The sequence below is a fragment of the Saccopteryx bilineata genome, chromosome 5 (assembly GCF_036850765.1).
Source record: "Saccopteryx bilineata isolate mSacBil1 chromosome 5, mSacBil1_pri_phased_curated, whole genome shotgun sequence".
NCBI classification, from domain to species: domain Eukaryota; kingdom Metazoa; phylum Chordata; class Mammalia; order Chiroptera; family Emballonuridae; genus Saccopteryx; species Saccopteryx bilineata.
This window is the reverse complement of record NC_089494.1, coordinates 248,311,676-248,324,056: the sequence shown is the minus strand read 5'-3', so window position 1 is coordinate 248,324,056 and position 12,381 is coordinate 248,311,676. Positions and strand designations below refer to the sequence as shown.

General features: G+C 36.4%; 1 protein-coding gene across 6 annotated transcripts in view; it reads left to right on the top strand.

The window, feature by feature from the left end:
• Window positions 1–12,381, top strand: part of RBPJ (recombination signal binding protein for immunoglobulin kappa J region) — a 219,135-nt gene that overhangs the window by 141,126 nt on the left and 65,628 nt on the right. For 2 of the 6 annotated variants that reach the window (XM_066233923.1, XM_066233922.1), the window contains exon 2: window positions 8,026–8,202. The exons of 3 other annotated variants lie outside the window; for them this stretch is intronic. In XM_066233923.1, the coding sequence (XP_066090020.1) occupies window positions 8,186–8,202 (17 nt within the window). In that variant the 5' untranslated portion in view covers window positions 8,026–8,185. Of the gene's footprint in view, window positions 1–8,025; window positions 8,203–12,295; window positions 12,316–12,381 lie in introns of those variants that run through there. One more of the 6 variants, XM_066233924.1, reaches the window with a different exon arrangement.

Here is a 12,381-nt window from a genome sequence, read left to right as displayed (position 1 = left end):
GAAATGCTTTTTATTTGTTTTTTTAGGGAGGTGATTCTTGTGTTGTTTTAGTTACTGGAGAATGAATACAATAAAATTGAATTTCTAAAACAATGTTTGTTGCCACAAAGATTACAGAAGATCATTACTTTGTACATCTCAAAAATACAGGGGGTCCTCGGGTTAGGACATGGTTTGTTCCATTCCTGTAACAGTGATGTAATCTGAATTTTGGTGTAAGTTGAAACACAGCCTAGCCCAAGTCACTTACCTATCCTAACACAGTTGTAAAAATCATAATCCAGAACATGAAAACACAACTAAGCCACAGAAAAAGGAAAAGAACATAAATATACTGTACTGTACACTGTACTGCGTATTCCCCCGGCACGCACAACCAAACTAGTGTGCCCGTGGAGTCTGTAAGTGTGACGCTAATGATGTAAGCCGAAACAGTCATATCTCATATTTTAAAGTTTTTTATGGGAGTGAGCATCGTAAAATTGAAACATGTTGAGACTGTCCTAACCTGAGGACCCCCTGCATAGCTTTTGGAAAAATGGCTTAAACTTATTTGTGGTAGGATAGGCAAAGTATTACACTGCTCACAGAAATTAGGGACATGCAGACACTCCAGTACTTTCAGCTTTTTGTATAGTGCATTTTCAGCAATGAATTGAAAGTTGGTTTTGCATCTCATTTGCACAATTGAACAAATTTCTTTGACTTGTTTGCTTTTCTGATATTCTTGCTTAATAAAAAAGAATCAAGTGCTTTTTTATCAATTCATATTCACTTTGAAACATCCCCTAATATTTATGAGCAGTATATTCTAGTATTATCATAATGGTTAATGGTACAGTATAAAGTGAACTGGACTTAGAAAACCTGGAGTTATTAATATAATCAAAATTGTGTACATTTTGAAGTGCCCCAAACAAAGAAGGTGGTGTAATTCATGTTCCAGTCTGGTGACTCAACAGTTGTTTTGAGAGACTGTGAATGATTAGATAGATGAAATACAAAGCTCCTGCTTCTGATGAAATAAGTGATATAGGGTTGCCATCAAATAGGTGTTACCTGTTAATTGTGAAACTTTCCAAAATCTTGATTACTCTGAGGCAGCAATTACTCTAAGGTAGAACGAGGCTAGCTAGGTGAGAATAAGTGTATAAGGTGGTTTCTTTCTCTTTTTGTTCCTTACTCTCTAGAAGGTACATACTCATTTTCCAAGTCCTCTGCAGTTCACTTCTTTTTAGCAGAGTTGTAATTTGTAGGCCTGCAGCCTGAAATTGTGACTTTTCATACATTTCAACACAGTTCTATCTCAGGAAAATGTGTTATGTTTTGGAACTCATTAACATACAGTTTTCCTTCATGTGCCTTTCCTATTAAAACATATACCCACACAGATTGCTGCATATCAAGCTTTCATAACAGTTGGCATTGCAAAATTTAAAAGCATGAAGAGAATACAAAATATAGAGGGAGAATGGTAATAGAAAAACAACAGGTCGAAGGAGTTTCCTGGAGACACAACTATGTAGTTCTTTCTAGGATGGGTAAAGTTATAGGATAGTTCTTTTACTTAATTCCTTTCAACCTCATTATAAAAGATAAGTTAATAGAGGGTAGTTGGTTTTTAAATGAGATGCTTAACACGTGGAAAGCATTTCATAAATGTTTTCTGTTAAATTTGTTATTTCTAAGCTATGGGCTTGAGACTGAGAAGCATTTTGGTGGCTGGAGAGAGTATCAGATAATAGGTTACTCTTTGTATCTGAAGTTGCCTCTATTGTTTTAACTCTATAGTGTTTGAATATGGACTATTTTCCTAAAATTAGTCTCTGTAAGTAGAAATATTCTTACCATATTATTTTTTATTTAACACAAATGCATATGGCAGAGGATGCATAATTAAAATATTAAGATTATTAAATTACTTGTTTAATACATAATACTTTTACCTCATCAATTCTTTAAAAAATCCAGCTACAAGCAAGAACTGAAAGACTTAACTTTACTTGTCATATCTCCTGACTCTTTGCAGAAAGTTTTGATACCCTGTAATAAATTCTATTAGATTATCTAAGCATATTCAGTTTATGTCCAAACCAAACTACTGAAACTCTCCTCCGTAAATCTCCAGAAGTCTTCCCTATCTCAGTAAAAAAGAACTCCATGCATTGGGTTGCTTAGGCTAGAAACCCTGGAGTCACCATTGTGACATATCCAAGAAGTTTCTACCTATGACTCCGGGCTCCATGTTCAGAAGTTGATTAGCACAGTTTTTTATCAGTCATGACCACATGATCTTTGAACCCACCAAAATTTACATTTTATTTTAAATGAAAAGAGACCTAAACAACTAAGTGAAAGGAGAAACAAAATGATAGGGAGAAACTCAATTCACCCATAAGCATTTTTATGAATACATACATAAAAGGTATAAAGAAAGTAAAGGTCAGTTTGATTAATGCTCTTTAGAGCTTTTTACTTAATTCCCTCTCAAATTCTAGAAAGGAAAGAATCTTCTCTTGATTTGCTCATTTGGAATATATGCATAGTAGTATTTATGAGCTGACTTCCTTTATTATTACTTTTCCTTCCCTAACATCCTTTACTCAGCACTTTGGGACTACTGTTCTTCCATGTCCTTCTCCACTGTCCCCACCCTCCTAGCTTTGGTCTTCAGGCAGGTACACCAAGCCATTTGAACAAACTAGAGAAATGATCCCTGAAAGTATAGTCTTCACTAAGCCATTTGGAAGAGGATAAGGGGTGTGTGTGTGTGCATCCATGTTTGTATTTATATTTAAATTATATCTGTCCATGCTGTGCCATCGAGAATTCTAAGAATACTAACAAAAAATGCAGGCATATCCCAGTTGAACTCTGGTTGCCCACTTTAAGAGCCGATACTTTGATAGAAGTTTTATTTTTTTAGTGAGAGAGACAAACAGGAAGAGATAGAGAGGAAGAACATCAACTCATAGTTGTGTCACTTGAGTTCATTGATTGCTTTCTTATGCGTGCTGTGACTAGGGGGCTCCAGTTCAGCCAGTGACCTTGGGCTTCAAGTCAGTGACCTTCAAGTCAAGCCGGCAGCCCCGGAATTTCGAACCTGGGTCCTCAGTGTTCCAGAGCAACGCTGCGTCCGCTGCACCACCACCTGGTCAGGCAGAAGAGTTTTTTCAATGTTACTGAAAATTAGGATATACATTTTAAGGAAAGAGTTTCCTCACTTGGGAATTCCTCAAAGTAAAATGAGCTGAATATTTCATTTTCCAGAATTGCTAGATTACAAGTGCCTTTCAGTTACTGGATTAATTGATCCTGAATTTTGTCACTCAACTCTGTAGGTGCTTTACCTCCTCTTGTTCCCAGAGTTTAATTGGAAAGAAGTTACAGCTTTACTGTCGAGATGGGAATTGCAATAGTTGATGATTCTTGGAAAGATTTCTTTGAAAATTACTCAAAACCAGATCTAGTTTTATATTTGAAATCTTTATTAACATTGGCAAAATTAGTTCAGAGTTGAAATTCCTAGAATATGCCGTTTTCATACTTTTGATAATAGTGATGGTTAATTTTCTGTCATTATATAACAAGACTGTTTCCAAGTAGTTGGTTGAAAAAACATGTTTAAAATTCACGTGTCTGTAGTAGAACATATCCTAAATTATAGTACTGTGTGTAATTCAAAGACTGTTTCCTCAACTCAATTTCAGTATTTTTCTTCTCAAAAATTTCTTACATACCATAAGGCTATGACATTTATGTAAAAACACCAACTTGGCTCAGCATGTAGTATGTAATACATCGTAGGCACTGAAAACATTAAAAATTTTTGATTTTTAGTCTCACCTATTTATTTTTCTCCTTTACCCTTGTAATAGTATTTTTAAATTATTTTTATTTTAAATATTATCACGCGATGTTAAATTCTTTTTCACCCACTGTTCCTGACATAGCATGAGCAGAGGTCCAGAGCTCTGAAACACCGTGGTGTATTCTGAGAAATGTACCAGGTCCGGTATGACTAGAACACCTGTTGTATATGTATGGGTAGGAGGAGACTAGAAACTGGATCAGGAGAGCATTTGGGAGAGCGCAGTTGTCCGGTTAAACCAAACCGAGCAACCTATATTCTCTCATACTTTCTTGTTAATTTGTGTTTGTCCCTTGTCAAAACTTAATTTTCTTAGGAGTAAGTCTGCCTAGGTATATTTTAAAACCTGGAAAATATTTGTATCACCTTTTAATCTGCTTGGACATTAATCCTTATAAAATGAGTTATACAGATGAGTTATGTTGTCATGGATGAAGATAGTTTAAATGGGCAATTAATTTTCTTACTGTAATAGCTCTGAACCTTTGAATATAATTCTGCAATATATTGTTTCAGAACTTTAAAAGACAGTTTCTTTGATTTTTCTAACATGTTACAATATCTTGTTACAGGAGTTCTGCTGGTCACTTCTTCAGTTGGTTTTGGAATGCGACGAGCTCATGGTTTCCATTCAAATCCTAGAGTCGCTTAGGAGTTTCCTGTCCTTAATTTGGGGGATTTTTTTTTTTTTTTTTTTGCTTCTGGCTGCTCTTTTAGTTTAGTCATGTTTTAAAGCATTATAGAGATCTGTCCATCTCCTTTTTTGCCTTTTTTTATTACTGATAACCTGACTGAATAGCCTCACCTCCCTCAGCTAATAAATGACTTCTCTTCCCATGAGGCTAAGTCTGGTAGCAGTCCATGGGACAGGACCAAGTTGGATAATTTGGCTCTGTACTCCCTTAAGGAAAATACTTTTCATGCTCATTTTTGTTTTCTCAACTAAAATTTATATTTATAAGTACAGTACTATGAATTCCAAGTCAACTTTAAAAGATCTAAAGATCTCCAAGTCCATAACTATGAAAATACTGGATTTCATTTGTAGGACCCGAATGAAATTTCTGATTTCAGTGATCAAATATAATTCTGAGGTTTCTTACTGGCTTTAGTACATGTGTATATAGTAGTCTCTTGCTAAACCATAACTAAATTTTTATTTATGTGATTGACTGGGTTTTGAGTAAGAAGCATTTATAAAGTTGGATTATTAGTATAAATCATCCAGGTTAAAAAATAAGTGTTGGACTGTTTTTTCTGACTGCTTCTGGAAGATAAGTTGACATAGCAACATGAGTGTGGGTTTTAGAGATGGACATGTGAGATCGACTATCTGATGACCCACCACTTTCAGTCTCAGATGTGTGATATTGAGCAGATTACTTAGATCTCTCTGAACGAGCCTCACTCCACTTACTTGAAAAAGGAGGCAACTAGTCGGTGTTATGAGTGGTAAATCAGGATGAAATAAAATAACATCACATGCTCAGCATGGTATTTGACATGTTTTAAACAACTGTTTAGCCCCAATACATAACAGTGCTCTACAACAATATTGTAGTAATGTTGTAAAGTAGCGTACCTTAATTCTACGGGTTATGTAGAGACACCAAGGCAGGATACAGAAGAAGTTTTAGGAGATTTACTAATAAGCCGGCTACATATAATTTACACAGGGCATAGCTAACCCAAATCGTGCAGCGTCGAATATAGTTCTGAGGCTAGTTATATACACTTGATCACATACAGGTTGAGGGAAAAGGAAGGGGAAACATGACACAATAATCAATCATTAACAACTTATAACATTTGTCTGTAGGATCTATAAAAAACATTCCTACATATTAAAACTTACCAGGTAACACAATAGTGATGTCGTTTTACATATCAAAGACATTCACAAATCTTTTAGTGTCTACCTCCCATTCCTTTGTCTAGAACAGGGGTCTCAAACTCGCGGCCTGCGGGCTGCATGTGGCCCACCGAACAATTTTGTGCGGCCCGCAGACTAATCCACGAAGTTCAAAATATTTTGGATAAAATTAAGTAAGCCTAGGGGCCTACTTGTATTTTTCATTTCTCTAGCATCCTAGCTAGATATTAGCTTAGTTAACATGCAGTTGTGATGCGAACTACAGTTTCTGGTCGTTTTGTGACACTGAGTAAACTGCATGTACGATTGTGCTTGTTGTACTGATTTTTTTTTGTTTTCAACTGCAGTGAGAAAAGTGTTGCGTAACAGTTGCCTTTTGTAGACCTAGTGCGGCCGCTGAACGGCTGTGATCTTGCTCGGCTGTGATCTTGCTCTGCGGCCCACATGCTGAGTTGAGTTTGAGACCCCTGGTCTAGAAGTATACCTTGCTCTCAGGATTCCAGGAAGGGAGGAAGAGTTAAAATCTGTGTAGGATAGGTAAATATGGTCTTATTGAAAGGGAAAGGAAGTTCTTCAGATGACCTTTATTCATTCAAAGCTTGACTTTTCCTCTTTAAAATGGCATTGCCAATACTAAGTTTTACAGTTCTTTGCACCTTACTGTAGTAGGACAGTCCTGTAATTCCAGCTAGAAGATCTGGATTTAAGTCCTAGTTCTTTTATTGCATATGTACTTGGTTCCAGTCATTTGACCAGAGAACATCAGTTTTCTTCTCTGTAAACTGGGATTCTGAAAATTAAGGTAATGAATCGAGTGTGTCAGACCTAAGCTTTCCTTCTTTATTATCTAATGTATTCATATTCCTCCTTATTTTTCAGTGGTAAACATTCTTTGAAGCTGTACTTGAGGAACATGAATCTGATGGTTGTGTGTAGGATGCATTTATGTGGAGGCAGGGAGTATAGGAAACAAAGTGGATATCCTTCCAGGAAGTTGTATACGTAACACAGAGCCATTAAGTGGTTTAAAGCGGTGGTGGGAACTCAGGGCGTCGCACTGATGTAGTCAAGCGATCAGTGGAAAGGTGGCTGAGGCTGCAGTGGTTCCATTGGGCCAGGGCCCTTGATTCTGTTTAAGTTTCTTCCCACCATCCGTTGTAGAGTTCTTACCTATCTTCAGTTCTGCCACCATTGTCAGCTTTCTGAAGAGTGACCAACATTTTTAACCTGTATTCAACAACCTACAATAGGCCTGCATCTCAGAATATGTAATTTTACTGACGGTGGATTTGAAAGGTTTTCATCACTTTAATCTACTCTTTCAAACACAAAATAGTTTCACTTTCTCCTTAGCATATACTTTTTAGCTCTGGCTGGGCTTTTGTCGTATTCTGTTCCCTGTCTGCTAACCTTTATATGAGCTGTTCCACAAACCCAGATTGCAACAGAACTTCTGCTTGCTTTCTCTTTTGTTGGAAGCCTTTTTATAGCTTGCTTTTATTAAAAATGTCCTGATCAGTCATCCTAATTTTAATTGCTTTACAATGTGTATATGTGTGTATTATTGATAAGTAATTTCTTTTACATAGCTTGAGTATTCTTTCTTGTGACTAGAATGTCAAATTTAAAGCAAAAGTAAAGTGAATTCTTAGATTAAAAATGTGATACAAAAGCTTCTTACTGTATTATTTCAGTAATGAAATGTTTTTAATGGTTTTGTATACGAAAGTTGGGTGGGTCACAGATCAGCATTAAAACTTGATAGTTAGCCATCTCTGTTCATTTATATGCATGCTCTTTATAGAAGTAAGATTTAGAAACCAGAGCTTTTTATTTCTTTAATGACTTCCATGTAATTAAAATGATTCAGTAATATGAACACCAGGAAGGGCATTGTTTGAAGGAACCCCCACTGTGCCCATTAGTGAAGTCCCTTCTATTCAGGCGTGTGGGTGATTGCCAGCTTTCATTCAGCACAGAATAGAAGAGTTGGTTAATCAGAGATGTACCTGTCTTTTAGCTTATTTTTCATTCCTTGAGAAAAATTGAAAAATCAGTTGGGTCAGAGATGTGTGGGTTTTTGGTAGATCTCAACAAAGTAAAGGCTGTCACTCTGACAACTCAGCATGTAACCCTTATTCATATAGGGTTCACGTGAAAAATGAATGTTACATAGTATCAGCAGCTTTGTTTTTTTTTAGTCATGGCAGCTGTTAACACAGTGTACTAGTGGCTTAACATACCAACACTTAAGTCCTTATTTTTTGTTTTTGTTTTTAAGTCATTGAAATTATGAGACTATCATTCACATGGAAGCATTATAGTTCTTCGGAACCATTATGATCTCAAAAGGAAAAGAGAATGATACTCTGGCTGAGGTGTTTTGAGGTGCATCGAAGTGTCCCAACCTGTGCCTTACCTTAACATGTTCTTGAAGTACCATGGCGTGGATTAAAAGGTATGCTTTAGAAATTTCCAGTGACCCCAAGCTCATGGATAGAACGAACAGTCATGATTCTGTATTTAATTATCTCCTATTTTAAGATATTTTAATGTTTAGATTGCAAATGTGGTTATAGATTTTGTGGCAATAGTATTTTTGTTGGGCACAAGCTATATATCAGAAGCTTGATGAGTGAATTTTTTTTTCTTTTTGAGATATGGTTAGAGAAAATACTGGTCTAGATATTTTCCCTAGATTTTAGTAGTAATGAGCTATAATTTCTGTAATTAGATAGTTGAGGGCTTACTCATCTGTCAGTCAGTAGCTGTCTTTCTGGTTACATCACAGACCAGTTTCTCTGCATTGCTGCCGTTTCCTGGTGGCCTGAACAGGAAATAGCGGGGTAAATTCTTCAGTTGGGGTATTAATTTTACCAAACAAAATAATTTTTTTTAAAGATTTTATTTACTGATTTTAGAGACAGGGAGAGAAAGACAGAGAAAGGGGGTGGGGAGGGGGGAGGAGTGGGAGGCATCAATTCATTGTTGCTTCTCATATGTGCCTTAACCAGGCAAGCCCAGGGTTTTGAACCCACGACCTCAGCATTCTAGGTTGACGCTTTATCCACAGTGCCGCCCCAGGTCAGGCCAAACAAAATAATTCTTACTTGGACCATTTATAGTTTGTACTTGCTTTGTCTTTTATAAAGATTTTTTGCTGAAAGGACAATGAGTAATTCTTAATAGAATGATTGTATGTATGCAGTTGGTCATGTGTTTGTGGTATGTAGTCCTCTTACTATTTGTGATTGATAGTAGTGGTAAGTCTGGGCTTTGTATTGTCCGTTTAATCATCAAAAATCTTTTAAGTTTTTATGTTCATAACATTTTAATTGAGTGATGTAGTCAAAACTATTTCTTAATTATTTGAAAGCTTGGAAACCTCCTAATTTTGTACTGTGTGCTTGTTAGTGAATGATTTCTTAAGGGTAGTAGAAGTGAATCAACCCAGGGAAAATGCTGAATTCATTGTTCAGTTAAGTTCAAAATCTTTATCTTTCAAGTAATGAAGGAAAATATATACAATGCTGAGAAAAATTAGGGGACCAGGGAATGTGCATATACTCCAGTACTTTCAGCCTTTTATGTGGTGCATTTTCACCAATGAAATAAAAGTTGGTTTTGCATCTCATTTGCATAATCAAACAACTTTGATTTATCTTTTGCTTTACTGATGTTCTTGTTTAATAAAAAGAAATCAAATGCTGCTTTTTTAAATTACTTCATATTCATTTTGAAATATCCCCTAATTTTTGTGAGCGATGTATGTTGCAAAGGTAGTGGTTTAAATCATGAATAAATTTAAGAATTTTATTGATTGATTTTTAGAGAGACAAAGAGAGAGAAGGACACATTTATTTGTTGTTGTTCTTAGTTGTGCATTCGTTGGTTGTATCCCATATGTGCCCTCACTGGGAATCAAACCCGCAACCTTGGTGTTTCAGAAGGATGCTCTAACCCAACCCAGTGGTCCCCAACCTTTTTTGGGCCACGGACCGGTGTAATGTCAGAAAATATTTTCACAGACCGGCCTTTAGGGTGGGACAGATAAATGTATCATGTGACTAAGACAAGCGTCAAGAGTGAGTCTTAGACGAATGTAACAGAGGGAATCTGGTCATTTTTTAAAAATAAAACATCGTTCAGACTTAAATATAAATAAAACAGAAATAATGTAAGTTATTTATTCTTTCTCTGCGGACTGGTACCAAATGGCCCACGGACCGGTACCGGTCTGCGGCCTGGGAGTTGGGGACCACTGCTCTAACCGACTGAGTAAATATATGAATTTAATAGGACTGGTGCAGTCCCTAATCTTTATTAGTTAGGCTACCTAATGTTAAGATCCTTTTGACATGTAATTAGTTAAATTCTTTTTGTTTTAATTATTTTTATTTATTCATTTTAGAGGGGGGAGAGAGAGAGAGAAGGGGGGGAGGAGCAGGAAGCTTCAACTCCCATATGTGCCTTGACTGGGCAAGCCCAGGGTTTTTTGAACCAGCAACCTCAGCATTCCAGGTCAATGCTTTATCCACTGTGCCACCACAGGTCAGGCTAGTTAAATTCTTAATGGAATTTAGTTATTAAAGCTAAGATAAAACTGCTTTATAGTAAATTCTGATCTATAATGAGTGATCTAATCAAGCTTGAGGTTAAGTCAACTGCTTATTAACACATGCGATCATTCATTTGAACCTGGTATATAATGGCACACAATAGTATCTACTGTCTAAAAAGTTCTTTTCTTAAATACTATCTGGTATTTGATACATTGTTTATAAAATATATTTCTCTATAATATTTAGTAATTCAACTTTAAAAATCTCTTTTGGGGGTAGCACTTGATTATATGCTTGTTTTAATTCCACAGAGGATTGTTGATGCCCAACTAGAGTTGGAAACTCCTATTCTCTTTGGAAGAGCTTAGACTCTGGGCCAACTGACCTGTGTTTTATATCTAACACTTTGTTATTTTGACAGGCTGAAAGAATGATCTGGGGAAAAATATAAATTTATATATTAAAAATATAAAAGTATATAATTATATAATTTATATATTGCATTTTATCTGTGTATATATGTATATAAATTACATACACTAGTGCAGGGTTTTGTCTGTAGGAAGCCAGTGATTCATGTGGGGATGAGTATTAAATGCCAGAACAGGAACCTCTTCTGGGGCGTGGAGTGCTATTACATTTTTTTTTATTCTGAGTCTTATACTTTCTCCTGTGATCTTCCTAGAATTAAATAAACTGATGTTTTCAGTTCTTTGGGCTTTTTCTTATCAGAGAAAGAAGATAGTTGATTTGTATATCTTCTAAAACTGTGATTTTCAAATTGCAGGATTCAGCCCATTCATTATTGGGTCAGGAAATCGATTTAGCGGGTTTATAACTAGCAGTAAGACGTAGTAGAAAAGAAAATCAGAGTGCACTGAATGTAGAAAAAAACATTTTAATTAAAAAAAATACTGAGACAAATGAAATGTATACACATTTATGTATATCTTGATTGGGTTGTTTTAGTTCCGCTAAGTATGCCTCCCGTCATCACAGATGTCCCTCAGAAGTGGTGTTCGTCTTATTGCTTTGCCATGCTGCGTGAGCAGGTTGGGTTCTAGTCTGTGGTTTGTAATGGTACGCCATCCTCTGTTCATCACCTTCGAGGATCTGTCCCTCTGGTTTGAAGTAAAGGTTATTACAGGAGAGCACTATGGAGTGGAGAGTAGGACAGGATAGCAGTGGCTTTGGGTGGCATTAACTAAAGATGTTTTATGCAAAATATATGTATAAATTATTTTTATTTATTTACTGACTTTACAGAGACAGAGGAAGGGGAGCAGGTAGGGATTCATTTCTTCTTCCACTTCGTTGTGCATTTGGTGGTTGCTTCTCATCTGTGTCCTGACCATATGTGCCTCTCATGGGAATAGAACCCACAACCTTGGCATTTGGGGCGGTGCTCTAACCGACAGAACTAACTGGCCAGGGGCGTATGTTTTAAGATTGTGTCTAAAATTCTGTTTGTTCCTCACTAGAAAACAGAATAAAGATGTCTGGTGAATCGTTTCATAACAATGGAAATTTTACATTAGCTTTCTACACATGGGAGTTGAAAATGGAAGAAATGTCTACCAAAATAAAAGGGGCCAAAAGATAAACACAATTCATCTTTTTTTTTCTCTGCAAGTTCTTGAAATTGAATCAAATTGATAGATGTAGTCCCTACTCTGAACTGGGTACAGCATACTAAACTTAGAAATCATGTTTTGAAATTATAGAAGATAAACCAAAGTAGTGACTCCCGACCAGTGGGTTAACTGCCTTGCTGAAGGTTGCTTGCCTTTGCACCAGCGTGTGTGAGCATATGTCGCTGTTTGCTGGTGGAGACAGAGAAGAAAAGCTTGTGGATTCAGAGAAGGGGAGAGTTTAATTCCTTTTTCTATAACTTTGTTTCTCCAGATCCTCCATACCCACAGGACCTTATCCACTCCAGAGTATCCAATTCTTCCTTCTCCTGTCACTAGCATTGCTGGGCTCTTCTTTGGTAGATCTTCCCTCGTAAGGTATGGTTTAGCAGGAAACATACCGTGTTCTAGTTGAGTCGGCTTAGAACTGAGATCAATGGCCCG